This window comes from Onychomys torridus, chromosome 15, assembly GCF_903995425.1.
Source record: "Onychomys torridus chromosome 15, mOncTor1.1, whole genome shotgun sequence".
In the NCBI taxonomy this organism is placed as follows: domain Eukaryota; kingdom Metazoa; phylum Chordata; class Mammalia; order Rodentia; family Cricetidae; genus Onychomys; species Onychomys torridus.
This window is the reverse complement of record NC_050457.1, coordinates 6,221,948-6,237,762: the sequence shown is the minus strand read 5'-3', so window position 1 is coordinate 6,237,762 and position 15,815 is coordinate 6,221,948. Positions and strand designations below refer to the sequence as shown.

The 15,815-nt window shown below is 39.7% G+C and overlaps 1 protein-coding gene across 1 annotated transcript in view; it reads left to right on the top strand.

The window, feature by feature from the left end:
* Positions 1–15,815, top strand: part of Adgrv1 (adhesion G protein-coupled receptor V1) — a 506,561-nt gene that overhangs the window by 83,288 nt on the left and 407,458 nt on the right. Inside the window, exons 36-43 of the mRNA XM_036207476.1 lie at positions 5,313–5,443; positions 5,998–6,097; positions 7,514–7,693; positions 8,299–8,462; positions 11,151–11,244; positions 13,548–13,626; positions 13,725–13,863; positions 15,046–15,187. Of these exons, the coding sequence (XP_036063369.1) occupies positions 5,313–5,443; positions 5,998–6,097; positions 7,514–7,693; positions 8,299–8,462; positions 11,151–11,244; positions 13,548–13,626; positions 13,725–13,863; positions 15,046–15,187 (1,029 nt within the window). The remainder of the gene's footprint in view (positions 1–5,312; positions 5,444–5,997; positions 6,098–7,513; positions 7,694–8,298; positions 8,463–11,150; positions 11,245–13,547; positions 13,627–13,724; positions 13,864–15,045; positions 15,188–15,815) is intronic.

Here is a 15,815-nt window from a genome sequence, read left to right as displayed (position 1 = left end):
ATCTATGTGTCAGATCCACTCCCATTATTTCCTTATTTTAGTGGCAGTCCGACTGTGCCTTGTGTAGGCTTTCACACACCCTGAAATCAAGTGACAGCACCTGAGATCAGTGGTAGAACCTTCCCTCCACTGTCCTGGAGCCCAAAGCCCATTTTCTTCAGCAGGGAAACTCCTCAACAGAGACTGTTTTGCCTGGATTTATGTCTGCCACAGAATCTGATGGTGTAGGAAATTGTGAACATTGGAAGTTACTTTAGTTGCAGGACTACTAAATCTGAATAGTGCTGTCTGTTTGAAAGAAGGAAATCGGGAAGAGACCTTTGCTCTACCTCTAATTAGAAATGGAAGTTGGATTTTCATCGACATTATGGACCGAGAGAAAAAGCACATTGTCAGGATGGAGCAATGTGGAACAGCAGGCTAAGGTGCTGGAGCGGAAGACTGTGAAACAGGAGATGGTGTACAAGAGACCCCGGAGGGAAACACTTCAACAGTCAGCCAATAGTTACACAACCGTCGTTGCTCTATGGGGAGATGCTAACACTATTACTCTGGTAAAGCACTGAATGAACTCCTAGTGAGTTGTTAGACCCATAGATTAGTGCATCTCTCAGCCCTCATCAGAGAAGCCACTTTTTGCCATAGATGGTGGTTAATATAGAGATTTACTACTGGCCAGAGGAAGAGATTGCTGAATGCTCAGCCCTAAAGGGACATCTGTGAAGTTCTCCTTTCTCCTGTGGCCTGAGTATTACTGTGGAAGAGTGGACAGAAAGATTGTAGGAGCCCAAGATAGTGAACAACTAAAAGAAAAGTGTGTTCTGGACTCAGTATCAGTTCACAGTGGTTGTGATGCCATGCACAAGTCCTGCCTAAGCTCAAGTCAGATAAAATACCAGCATGAGGAGGAGAGGTGGTCGTGGAGTCCCACCCCTGCTTGGAAAGCATGAGTCAGTTTTCTTTATGGCCCTGTCCCCTGCGAGGTGGAACACATTCTAGTGGCCACAGGATGGCTTGTATGTGTGTGTGTGTGTGTGTGTGTGTGTGTGTGTGTGTTATATAGATAGATAGATAGATAGATAGATAGATAGATAGATAGATGGAGGGAGAGAGAGAGAGAGAGAGAGAGAGAGAGAGAGAGAGAGAGAGAGAGAGAAAGTCTTGCGATATAGCACTGGCCTCATCTTGGAACTCATTCTGTAGACCAGGCTGGACTTGAACTCCTAAGGATCCACCTGATTCTGTCTCTTGAGTTCTGGAATTGAAGTCATGTGCCTCCATACCCTGCTGGATTTTTTTTTTTAAACAAGACACAAAGCTGGTGGGCAAGGGATGGGGTGGATCTGGGAGGAACTGGAGGAAGGGGGCAAATACAACCAGAATGCAGTGTATAAAATTCCAGAAGTTTTAATTAAAATATGTATTAAAGAGTATATAGGCACCCAGCATCTACTTCTAGTGTTTTTAATCTGTAAGACAGTTATGTCCTGCAAGCTCATCTGTGACTGCTTCAGTAGTGACAGGAATGGTGGGTGGAAGAGCCCTGAAGGAGCCGGGATCTGCTGGTGGCTGCTGCGGCATCTCAGAGCATCTGCAGACCCCAGACCGCTATTCTTTTGGGGCTGAATGAGTTCCATCTGAAAGCATATTGTCATCATTTTGGTTCTGACAGGCACCAGTCTTCAACAAATACAATGAAGAGGAATTAGTAACTAAACCAAATTAGTAATTAAATCCAGTCAGAAGATCCTGTCTCTGGTCTCCTAGACTCAAGGGCTCCTAGGTAGGGAGTGACAGCTTTGGTGCAGACTGGTACGGGTGTCTGTGGCATGGCGAACCACCACGTCAGAGCAGATGCTGGAGGGACAGACACATGGCAGAGCACACTCACGGTGAGTTCAATCTCACATACAGCACCGGAAGGACGGAAAATGTGATGATTGTAGAAAAGTCACCAGAACACACAGGGGATCTGCCATCTTTTCCGACCTTTGCCTTCCTGGATCAGACAGTTGAACCTGTATGAGCACAGGGAATTGCAACACTTGCCAAAGACAACCAACAAATCCCACTGAATTTTTACAGTCTTACTGTGAAAACAAAAAAAAACAAAACAATCAAGACACAGTTTGAAGATCAAAACAGATTTTTGGGGAAGAAAAGCAAACTTTGGCTGTGGCTGTAGCTTTATGTGAACTGTATTAATTGCCATGGTTCCCTCCACTTTAGAACCATAACAACCTCCAGGAACTAGAATTATTACAAGGGTTGCAGTGGAGAGAGCAGAGTTCCTATATTTTCATGTTTACCATACTTACTTAATGAGAAAAATCTGCCTTCCTCTTCAGATTGTCTTCAACTTTATTTTTAAATGACCTTCAAAATAAACACACACACACACACACACACACACTCCTCTGGCTTGGGGTGGCTGTGTAGACTTCATATTGGATGATTTTTCCAGTGTTGTATAGAACCTGGAAGGTGAGATCATGTCTGCCTCAATAAGATATGGAAGTTTGTAACACAAATTGCTAAATTGGTCTTTCAGTAAAAACCCTGAGTCAGATATTGGGGTAAATGCTGAAAGATTAGAGAGGCAGAGCAAGCCACAGCCACCACCTCTTACCTCACCAACTCCTCAGCTTGAATGAGCTCCAGCTGAAAGGGATGCTTCTGCAGAAAAGCCTTTACTTCCTGTCTTCTCATGCCTTATGTACATTTCTCTGCCATGCCATATTGCTTAAAGGCGTGTGTGCTTCCCAAGCAAAGGCATGAGACCTCAAGTGCTGGAATTAAAAGTGTGTGCCACCACTGTCTGGCTTCTATGTTTAATCTAGTGGCTTGTTCTGTCCTCTGATCCTCAGGCAAAGTTTATTAGGGCACACAATATATTATTACCACAGAAGGTGGTTCAGAATCCCATGAAATGTTTGCATTTGGATATCAGAACATGTCCTCTCTCAGGGTTCCCTCCAGTTATTTGCCAGATTTGGAAGGCAAAGGCCTCCTAGGTCTGTTTTTCCTTTTCCCATGGCTGTTTTTTGAGTTCTGCCTTGTGAAGGTCACCTCCGACATATGAAGTTCCTTTTCCCAGAGGCAATTTCAGTGGCCTTGGATCCTGGGAGTCTTCCTGAAAGAGGCAGAACCATGTCCTTCATTTTCATTACAGCTTAGAAAATCGAATGGCAAGCTTTAAACTGTGTTTCTGCCAATAGATGATTTCCAAAGCAGATGCTTATGGAGAAGCATTAGACACTGAGTGTTACATGGGGGCATACTTAAGGGAGGTTTTTACTGGTTTGCTCTTCTGTGCATTTTATTTTTCCCTTCATCACAGAATGGTGTCTTTATTCCCATATCTTTGTATACAGCTAAACACCCTCAACTTTTTATTAAGAGTGTAGGACCCCGTCAACACGGACAGTCATTGGCCTACCTGTCTTCTGGCCTTTTGTGCACTTCTTGAAATTCTCAGTATTTTTGAAGTAGTGCTAGATTTGGGGATTTTGGAAAGTTTGCCTACCATGGCTCTATAAACCTTGTCACTGACATTACCCATAAAGCATGTCAATAACTGCAAAGTTGCAGTACAGATATGCTCTGAAGGAAGCTCTTGAGTTTGTGCTTGTCCATATGGATCATGAACATGTAAACCTGTTAAAGGATGCTCGGGCAGTGGTGGCTGATAGTATGCCTTGAGCTACTCTTAACTCTGAAGTATTCTCATGATCATCAATTTTCCTATGTGTTGAACAGGGAAACAATCAAAGACAGCCTACTAAAGTAGTGATGACTAAGTCCTTTTGTATTAAAATACTTAATATGGATTTAAAAATCTTTCTGGGGTTTTGCCTTATAATTCCTGACTGCCCACAAATAATTCATTTTAATAAAACTTTGTGTTTAGACTTAGTAGTACAACTTTATTGTGGTTTATTCGTAATTTGAAGTCTTTAAATGAATTGAGCCACAATATTTTAATTTAAGAAATTTATACTAGAAATAATGTTTTGAGGTTTTAAGCTGTAGCTCAGTGTGTGCTTGCCTAGCATATATGAGGCCCCTTGGTGGGGTTTCTCCAGGAATACCAAAAATAAAAATGAAGAAATGTGTGTTTAGATTGATTATGTTTAGAAGTTTTGAAATGTGGTAGTTTAAAAAAATTAGAATATGGTGTTCATATTTTATTTCTACTCTTATTTGAAAAATGTTGGAAGATTACTAAGATACACAAAAGCTGTTCTTTTAAATGGCATTTTAAGTGAGTATTTGTGTATTTCAATTTTATTTTTGTGCTAGAAACTGCAAATAAGGATGTGTTCTTCAAACCTTTTAAAATAATACTGATCCCTGTTTTATTATAACTTCAACTGTGTTGTTCATAGTGTACTGCAACTTATTTTTATCATTATGCAGAATTAGCATTTTAGCATCATTTTAGCAAGCCACATAGCCATCTGCAGAGTTCCAAATAGCCTCCTTTGCCCTTTCAGCAATTTGAAGGAAATGACTCTGGCAATTTTCTTTCTTTCTTTCTTTCTTTCTTTCTTTCTTTCTTTTTTTTTTTTTTTTTTTTTTTTTTTTTTTTTGGGGGGGGGGACAGGGTTTCTCTGTGTAGCTTTGTGCCTTTCCTGGATCTCACTCTGTAGCCTAGGCTGGCCTCGAACTCACAGAGATCCACCTGGCTCTGCCTCGTAAGTGCTGAGATTAAAGCTGTTGATGAAAGCCAAGAAAGGGAAATAGTTATCTGGTTACTAGGGAATGCTAATGTAACTGTGGTGAAGTGACAGATGGACAGATTTTCTCCTTTCCTTGTATTTCCTTTCACAAAACAAAATCCTCGGTGATATATGTAAGTTGCAACCTAGAAAAATGTGATTTAAAGATATCTACAAACGTTTTCATGCATGCATTGTATCAAGTCACACTGCGTACTGGTGTAAGGAATTTGTGTCCTTTGGAGAAATGAAGAAGGAATTGCCTTGTGTCCTTAGTATAGACTATAGAGATGTGATGTTACGGGAGACTGTGTTCTGGTGCATGTTTTAGAGTGCTTACAACTTTCTTTCCCATTTTACCAACTGCTTTCTCAACTTTTGTAATACCTCTTGTATTTCCTGAAGTTCTACCCACAGAAAGTATTTGGAAGGAGGATCTCTGTGCTGATGAATAACAAGATGTGTAAAGCACCTGGAAGATTCACAGCAGAAAAGCTCTGTTAGGTTCTTGGAAAAGGACCTGAACTAATTGAGTTCAAACATGAAATTCACTCCCATTAAGTGCTTATAATCTGCATTTTTTACTTGTAGGAGAAATTTTGCAGTTCCATGTGATCAGAACACCTCCTGGTCGAGGAAATGTCACTGTTGACTGGAAAATTGTTGGACAAAATCTAGAAGTCAATTTTGCTAACTTTACAGGCCAACTCTTCTTCTCTGAGGTAATACCATGAAAAAAAGTTTCGCCATACATTTCTAGAAGAACATGCAGCATTTTGAGGAAAACAGAGTAGGAACTGAACACCACTATACTGTATTTATCATCACTTTATCCACCTTTTACCTACCTCATCTGTGTTCTTCATGGATGCATTTAGCTTTTGTCTTCATTTCCGCTGCTTTGGTTTAGAGCTGAAGCCCTGTCCTGTCACCTTGAGCACTGGGTTGAGCATCTGATGACTGGAACCCTTTTTTGTTTTCTCATTTTTTTCTATCATCACTCCTGCAAAGATCTCTTCCTGATACTGCTTTCTCATATGCATCAGTCATTGATTAAGATTTCAATTGATTCAATGGTCAGAAAGTCCAGCCAGTGTCTCTATGTTTTAAACCTGCTACCTCATGAGTCAATGGTTCCTGTTGAATTAATTTCTAAGACAATGTTTGGTTCAAATGAAGCTGGGTTTGACTGCACAGCATGAGCATTAGACCAATGAAAGCAGGAGATAGTTGATAGTAACAATACAGGCATGCTATTTCTCTCTGTTTGGCACAGGGGACATTGAATAAAACAGTATTTGTACACTTGTTGGATGACAATATTCCTGAGGAGAAAGAAGTTTACCATGTCGTTCTGTATGATGTCAAGACACAAGGTAATTTAGAATTCATTTTTGAATGTTTCCTTGGTATTTTCATTTCAGAAAAGAGAAAAATGAGGTAGTTTCTATCACTGTATGTAACAGGTAGGTATGTGCCAATCTAAAGAAAGTTACATTGGAGAGCATGGTGCTGTACATCTGCGATCTCTGTGCTCAGAAGGCTGAGGCAGGAGGATTGTGAGATTCGTCTCACATTGTAAGTGCCAGGCCAGCCAGAACTACAAAGTAATATCCTGTCTTTCAGAAGAGGTTACTTTAAATACTATCTGTCCCACATAAATATTATATTGAAAAAACAACTTCCAGGATGGCATGTAAACACTTATCTTTATGGGCTGAAGAAAACTACTCTAGAAGTTTTGCTGTATAGGGCTGGGAAGATGGCTGAGTGGGCGACATGCTTGCTCTGTGACTGTGAAGATCAGAGCTCAGATACCTAGAACCCACGCTGGACATGGTTGTATATATCTGTAATCCCAAGCATACCTATAACAGGGTGGGAGATGGAGACAAGATAATCCTTGTGATCTCAAGTGCTGGCTAGTCTGTCATATGCAGTGGCAAAACCCAAAAGACCTTGTCCCAAATAAGTAGAAGGAGAGGACCTAAATCCATGGTTTTCCACCGATGTCCACATGTGCACTGTTGTGGTACGCGTGCGCACGCACACACACACACATACACACACACACACACACACACACACACACACACACAAGAACACACCTGTAATTATACACAAACAAGCATAAAATGATTTTAAATGTTCTACTGCTGCTATGCAGTGGTGAGTTTTCTGAGACAAAGTTCTCCTATGTAGCCCAGGCTGGCCTCAACTTCATGTAGTCCAAGTTATCTTCAAAGTCATGATCTTCTATCTCAGCCTAAGGAGAGCTGTGTGACATGCAGGGTATTTATTTATTGAAGAAAACATATTTATAAAGATAAAAATTTCTGAATTTGTTTTTATGTTAGAAAACCAATTTAGATTTTTGTACCAATTACTGTTTATGGGTAATTTAAATTTGTCCATTTTTTATTTTTTTGAGCTGAGGATTGAACCCAGGGCCTTACGCTTGCTAGGCAAGTGCTCTACCACTGAGCTAAATCCCCAACCCTTGTCCATTTTTTAGCAAGTTTCTCGAGTAGATTTTTTTCTTGTCTATTAATTTCTGTATTTCAGACAACCAGTATAGTCAATAATGACGATAACATCCACATAGAAGCGTTCACATTTTGTTGTGTGCAAGGAAAATGGGGTGCATATTGTTTACCAGCCTGGTGATTTCTGGGAGGGGCGTGAGTGCTGGCTAGGCTTCACAGGCTCAGCAAACATGTAAGCGTTTTTAAGAATTCTGAAGTTTCTAAAAAGACCATTTGGCCGACTGATGGGCTCCTTGATGTGTTTAGGAGTCTTGCCAGCGGGAGCCGCTCTGCTTGACAGCCAGGGATACGCGGCCGTACTGACAGTAGAAGCCAGTGATGAGCCTCATGGCGTTTTAAACTTTGCTCTTTCCTCAAGATTTGTTTTACTGCAGGAGGCTAATGTAACAATTCAACTGTTCATCAACAGAGAGTTTGGATCTCTAGGTTTGTATTCCTTTGGAATAAGTGGTAAATGGGGTTTCTAGGCAAGGGCCTACAAATTTTGTTTTATTTTAAAAATTCTATTCTAAATCCATGAAGGAAAATGATGTTCAGGACAGTATTTTGTAACTTCTTTATTTTACAAAAGTTAAAGGGATTATCTGTTTTCACAGAAATGGTATGGACCAAACAGCCACTGGGTCCCAGGGCAGAGAGAGAGCAGTGGGTAGCTCTGGGGTCTCCTGCTAGGATGGGCTTGGCCTGTGTGCCTGTCTTCATTGTTCTACTGGGACAAGTAAAGGTGTAACAAAGCAAATGAAAGAATGTCAGGCCCTGGGGTTTAGCCTTCAATGACGACCTCAGCACTCTTTTACCCTGCCCTAGTCACATGGAGAAACACAACACAAGTCCCATAGCCAAACTGCAAGTCCAGAGGCAGGGTCTGCATCTTGCCGATAGTAGACCATCCCTGTGCGCTAACACATGTGAAGGTCGTACGCATGTGCAAGAGTGAGGTATGGAACTTACAATAAAAGGGAAGAGTTCACAGTGAGACAGTTATAAAGGTGTAGATAATCACAAAGTCTTCTTATGACAAATTCCCTCAGGAGCTATCAATGTCACATACGCCACGGTTCCTGGACTAGTGAGTCTGAGAAATGAAACAGAAGGAATGCCAGCAGAGCCAGAGGCTGACTTTGTCCCTGTGACAGGCTTTCTAGTTTTAGAAGAAGGGGAGACAACAGCAGCCATCAACATCACCATTCTTGAGGTAAGCAGTGCTGTTTCCATGGTCTTACATCAAACCTAAATCATCAACACAGAGAGTAGAAATGGATAGAACATTCTATGTATAACATAAACAGTATGACGTAGTTAGTGATTTCTAATAACTTTGCATTTAGAGGTAGCAATTTTCACGATGACTAAGATTATATAATACTTTTTAGTTGTCTCTATATTAAGTATCATTGTCTTTAATGTTTGTAAATTTTTTTAAAAACTTGAAAACTCTATTGTGCGTAGAGATTCTGAGAATCTGTTTGTTGGTCTCCCATGCTGGTGGCTTTAAATTGGGTTATTGCTTTCCCTGGAATTTTTTTTTTCTTTCAGATCCCCCTCGGAATCTCCATTGGGTTTTCGACTGGCCAGTCTGCTGTTGTGTTTTTTATTATAGAAACATTGTGTGATAGATATTTCCAAAGTGGCTTTGGCCTAAGAGGTTCCAAGGGAGTGTTTTGATAATGCCAAAGGATTCACTGAACCCACAGGCTCATGTAGATCATAGTCTTCGTGGGTAAGACTAGTCAAATCAGTGAATGGCAAACTCTCTAGAGGCTGATGGCAGAAAACAAGGTTATGGCCAGACTTCATCAGTGGTGATTGAAATTGCACCATCAATGAGTTTCATAGCATGAAATCTTGTGTCTTGGGGGTTTGGATTCTGCTGTGTAAATGGACTTCTAGGCAGTTATGCAAAGATTGTAAACAGAAAGAGTAGAGATGGTGTATAGTCTAGTACTGGGAATGACTATGTATTTGGAAATACATTTCTGTTATTTTGTATTTTCAAGTTTGATTTTCAAGCTTTTATTCTGTCAGAGGCTTTTTACAATATTATTAGTAATATAAGCTACATACCCTGTGACGTTAGTTATTATTTCCACTGCACTGTGGCCCATTGCAACATGAAAAATCTAAATCCAAGAATGAAAGGCATCCTCATGTCAGTATGTAAAAGATCTGATGAAACTTCTAAACAATCGTCACATAAGCCTGATCTGTTAATGTAGCTAATTATACACTATAAATACACCTTATGAACACACACACACACACACACACACACACACACACACACGGACTCGCTCCCTGGTTGTGTGTGCTTTTAAAGTAGAAATGTACTCCCCCACCTCCACCTTGCCCCCACCTCCAAGTCTGGTTTTGTGAGCAGGGATGCTTCCTTGTACAGCCTTCTCTATTTGGTCATTTCAACCCTTCTCCTCTAAGCCGTGCTAGTTTAACACAGAGCAGGCCCAACATACAAACTCGGACAACTGTAGGAGGTGGTAAAGGAGGGTTGTTGCTCATGTTTGCCCAGATACTCAGGCCTATCTAGAAATCAGTTTTTAACTTGTTTTCTTACATGGAAACATGTCTCCAAATAAATTGAAAAACCTGTTAGACCAACCAACACCTGTGGAGCCTCCATGGGACTGGACTAGGCCCTCTGCATAAGCTAGACAGTTGTGTAGCTTGATCTGTTTAAGGGGCCCCCTGGCAGTAGGATCAGGATACATCCCTGGGGCATGAGCTGGCTTTTTGGAGCCCACTACCTATGGTGGACACCTTGTACAGCCTTGAGGCAGGGGGAGGGGCTTGGACCTGCCTCTACTGAATGTACCAGGCTCTGCTAACTCCCCATGGGAGGCCTACCTTCTTGTAGGAGGAAATGGAGGGTGGGTGGGGGAAGGCTGGAGGGATGGGAGGAGGGAAGAGGGGGATCTCTGATTGGTATGTAAAATGAATAAAAAATTTCTTAATAAAAAAAGAAAAGCATGTTGGTATTTATATATTGATATTTAAGACATCTATCTATCTGTCTACCTATCTATCTATCTATCTATCTATCTATCTATATCTATATATTTGTATCTCTATCTATCTATATATACATCAGTTTTTGTATAAACCTTATAAACACTAGCAGCGTGTTAGTCATTTCTGACAGGGGTTTTACTTCTCCTATGTTTAGTGTGCCTTCTTTGTTTTCACTGTCAATTGTGGGACTACTGATTAATAATCATCACTATCACTTTCAAAGGATTCCCCAAATCTGGCTTTTCCACATACACTGTTTTTAATTATTACCCATAAACAACGCCAGTGTGGTTATTATTTCTCCATAAAAAAACACTGTAGATTTGAAGCCTTGGAATGCAGACAGCTTGCCTCAAATTCCAGAGGTTGTTCTCAGCCTTCCTGTTGCAATGCTTCATTACTTCCACAACATCTTTCTCTTCCTCATTCTGAATAGCTTATGTTGTATTTAAAATAATTAGGTTCATATATTAGTTGGTTTGCTTATAAACTGTGCTTAAAGTGTTATAATTTTGAGGTGGTTTCATAGTGTTCAACCTAATAACTTCCATATATATGTTTAACACTATTATAGTTATATTTTCTAATTTAAATACTTTTACTGTGCATTTGTTTTCTATTGTATATTTGCTGTTTATGCATATGCATTTGTAGTATAACTTAAAAAGCAGGTTATAAGGAATAATTCATTTAAAAACAATTAAAGCTTTTTTTTCTTTCAAGACAGGGTTTCTCTGTGGCTTTGGAGCCTGTCCTAGACTAGCTATGTAGACCAGGCTGGCCTCAAACTCACAGAGATCCACCTGCCTTTGCCTCCCGAGTGCTGAAAGCTTTTTTTTAATGATTGTAATTTTTACAGGATGATATACCGGAGCTAAAGGAGTATTTCTTGGTGAATTTAACTCATGTTGATCTCATTATGGCTCCTCTAACTTCATTTCCTCCCCGACTAGGTAGGGTGACTCTCTTTTGTGAATCTTTTTACTAACTTCATATGAAATGAAGTGATTTCATTTTAAAATCAGAAGTGTTTCTTGTTATGTTTTGTAATTTTAGCTGTGTGTGAAATATGATGAGCATTTTAGACTTATTCTAATTTAGAGACTATCAGTACAATTGTGTACAGCAACGTAAAGGCAATAATGATTGTGATGCTCTTTGAATTTTACAACTAAGCTATCTGCGATCCGCAAAGTAGTAGTACTTCTTTCAAATGTAATTTCCTTTCATTTTATTTTAAAAACATTATTAGCTATTTTCATAAGCTGTCCACTTTATTTTTGTTAAGTTAAACATGTATTTTGTGTTTTCTCCTTCTTGCTTTTCTGACCTTCGATCTCTTTTCTTTTCACGCTTTTAGAAAACTTAATTCATTACAGACTGAAAGGTAAAACTTTAACCTTGGTAGAAACTTGTTTAGGCCCTTCAGTAAGCTATATCCCATGTCCTTCTGGAACGTATGTGATGTGTGTGGGGTGGTAGTGAGAAGCATCGGGGCAGTCTGTCCCACTGATCCAGCTGTGGGCCGCAGGTCTACAGGCCAGAGGGAGTGAGCCCTGGAGAAGGAGGCATAGTAGGGGGCTTGGACAGGTGTAGTGGCCCGAGGGCTCATTTCTAAGGCGTAATGGAACAACTTTGAAAATAAGAACCAGTTTTCTACATGTCCTTGGCTAATTCTTAGATATTCCAATGCCTAAGCTCTTTATGTCAAGTACTGATCCAAGATTGCTCTTGCTCATTCTAAGAGCTAACAAAGCTCCGTGTCTTCCCGTGGCTCCTGTTCAATGCCAGCCTGAGTAGAGCTCTTTCTGCTCTGCTTCTGATTCTAATGTTCTGTGTGTTAGGACTGTCATCTCTTACATCCCCCGTTTTACATATGCCTCAAATTACAACCAGAACATGAAAGAGCTGTTTTTTCTTCTTTTAAGCTAAAAAATTTAGCTTTAATAATCTGTGAATTCACTCTCCTTTCGAAAATACTTACTGCTTATTTTTGAGAATGTAATTTAATTTTAAGATTTCTCCCTTCCTTTCCTTCCTCCAGACCCTCCCGAATTCTCCTCACTGCTCTTCCTCAGGTTCATGGCTTTTTTGTCCATTAAGTATTATTGCATTAATATTTATGTGTTTGTATACACATATATTCACAAATATAGCTTGCTGAGTCCATATAATGTTACTTCTATGTATATTTTTAACAGCACACTTTGATTTCAGGTGTCTGGCTGTAAGATGGTAGTCTACTGGGTCTAAATCCTGATCTTATGCTGTTCCTTCAGTCTAAAGACAATGGTCTTCTTACTCCTTTCTACACCTAAGCTGCTATGATAATTGTCCTTAACTAGAGGATAAAGTATATATATACACATACACACACACCACACACACACACACACACACACCACACATAACACACCACACATAACACACACACACACACACACACCACACACATAACACACACACACACACATACCACATACACACACACATAACACACACACACACCACACACACACACACACACACACACACACACACACACACACACACACACACACCACACATAACACACCATACATAACACACACACATAACACACACACACACACACACACACCACATACACACACACATAACACACACACACACACACACACACACACACACACACACACACACACACATGGGAGAATTAATGTTTCAATATAGAAGAGTAGCTGTGTGTAGCATACTGAATTGTGTGGATGGAAATACAGTACAGATTAGAGAACTGTATTTCTGCTCGATCAAACCGTTTCCCCATAGTGTCTATTAATCTTCCCTTGTGTGTCACCCTTTGACACATGTATTTTTCTGTGACCTTCTACCTTTCTCTTTCAATTTGTTTTTCTTTTCTCTTGTCTTTTCTGCTCTTTCCACCTGTACCATTTCCTCCCCTCCTAAGATACAATAGAAATGTAAATATTGTTTTATTTACTCAAAATGAACCTGTAACATCTGTAGCTTGTAATGTCATGCTGCTCTTAGTTGAGTAGTTATGTATCAGTAATTCCTGGTAATAAAGAATATTTCTTTTCTGATGTCACCAGCACTGTTTTTTATTTCCTTCAATATTTTTCACTACTTATAATACCTATACATAAAATTTATATAACTACATTCTTTAAATTCTGTGCCAGACAGTGGCTTTAACTATAGTTTAAATGACATTTATATTAACTTAAATTCATTTAATACGTCTCTGTCTTATCAGACTTGGAAGGCTTGACTGCACAGATTATCATTGATGCCAATGATGGTGCCCAAGGTGTAATTGAATGGCAGCATAACAGGTAAACCCAGGGCTGTGTAAGATCCTTTCCTAATTCTGGATTCTTCGCAATTACCAAACAAGTTATGAGAGAAAATGAGTCTGTTCTCTTTATTCCAGATTTGAAGTGAATGAAACCCATGGCATTGTAACATTGGTAGCCCAGAGGAGCAGAGAGGTCCTCGGCCAGGTTTCCTTGTTCATGTATGCCCAGAATCTAGAGGCTCAAATGGGGCTGGATTACATTTGCACTCCACAGGTAGGGCTCTGCACAATTGATGATGGTCATTTACCATCTCTGTTCTTTGAGAATTGTAGTAATAATGTATTTGCATGACTGCATCAATTTTTTTTTTTTTTCTTTTTTTGGTTTTTCAAGACAGGGTTTCTCTGTGTAGCTTTGCGCCTTTCCTGGAACTTGCTCTGTAGACCAGGCTGGCCTCAAACTCACAGAGATCCGCCTGCCTCTGCCTCCCGAGTGCTGGGATTAAAGGCATGCGCCACCAACGCTCGGCTGAATACATCAATCTTAATAACTACTGTGTAAGCTACTCCACAGTGAGATAAGGCATAAGATTTCTAGTCTGTATAGTTCTCGCTGCTGTAATAAGTATTTGAATTAAATTTTAATTGTCTTCTAAATGTTACTCCACGTTGACTATTTTTTGCAGTATTTAATTATAAAGAATACAAGATCATATATTAAAAATGTTAATTATTAGACGTTCCCAGAGTGTATTGGATGCTTCTGGAAAATGTTTGCTCCACTCTTTCTTTGTTTTAATTTACTAAGACACTTCAAGCTCTTGAAATATTTTTAAAAAAATCTTTGTCTCTTTATTGCCTTTATTCCTTACCCAAATGTTTGCTTTCTTCTATTCTGTAACTTTTTTTTTGGTATTTCAAGACAAGGTTTCTCTGTGTAGCTTTACGCCTTTCCTGGAACTCAACTTTGTAGCCCAGGCTGGCCGTGAAGTCACAGAAATCCGCCTGCCTCTGCCTCCCAAGTTCTGGGATTAAAGGTGTGCGCCACCATCGCCCGGCCCTATTCTGTAACTTTTCCTTGAAATATTTTTAATTTAAATTTAAGCAAAAAGAGATGATATAAAATTTTGTGTGTGTGTGTGTGTGTGTGTGTGTGTGTGTGTGTGTGTTTGCATGTGTGTGCTCACACACGTATGCCAGGAGAATGCCAGAAGATGGTATCAGATCTCTGGATCTAGAGTTTCAGGAATTTACAAGCTGCATGATGAAGGTTCTGAGAACCCTACTTGTGTCCCTTGAAAGAACAGCAAAAACATTTAACTGCTGAGATATCTCCCCAGCCCCTAAAATAGCTCATTCTCCACATTAACAGTTGTATGGCATTGCTTTCTAAACATTTTATGAAAACTCAGAATGAATTCATGTACATGGTCTTTTCTCTTATCTTTTTAATTAGATTCTTCATTTTGCTGATGGAGAAAGGTATAAACATGTGGATGTTGTGATTCTGGATGATGATATTCCAGAAGGAGATGAAAAATTTCAGTTGATATTGACAAATCCTTCTCCTGGACTAGAGCTGGGGAAGCATACAACAGGTAATGAATCATCACTTTCCCACAGTCTCCTTTTCCTGTCCTGGCTTCTGCAGTGTGGAAGCAGATGGGATGAACCTCTTCCTAGCCTCATAAGAAGAGCCCTGCACGTTCTGCATTCAGAAGTTCTCATGTTAGTGATAATGAGTCAAACCTGTGTGTTTGTGTATGTGACATCAGAAAGATCAGAGTAGGTTGATACTAAAAGTAAAATTAAATGACTTTCTCAGTTACTGCAGTTTTATTTAACATGTAAGTCTTTCTGCCAGAATCTGAGTTCTGCTCTGGTTTCAGGTTAGCAATGGGAAGAACCATGATAATGGTCCTTCCAGTGTTACTGTGAGATTTATGCACAGAGTAGGAGGTGCCGAAGTCTCAGACCATGGTGACAGCTTTGGTTCTCTAGTTGGCATAGTTTGCTATTGGTTCTAAAATCACCCTGTCTCACTGTGGGTTAGGTACTATGATGACTGCTTAACAAAGGGAACCGTAATGAGAGAAAACCTCATGGAGATATACTGAATTTTGCATAAGAAAACCTACTTATCTGTAAACTTGCTATAATTTTTTATTGTTTGAGAATTTCACACACATTTACAATGAAATATGATTGTATTCACCCACATTTACC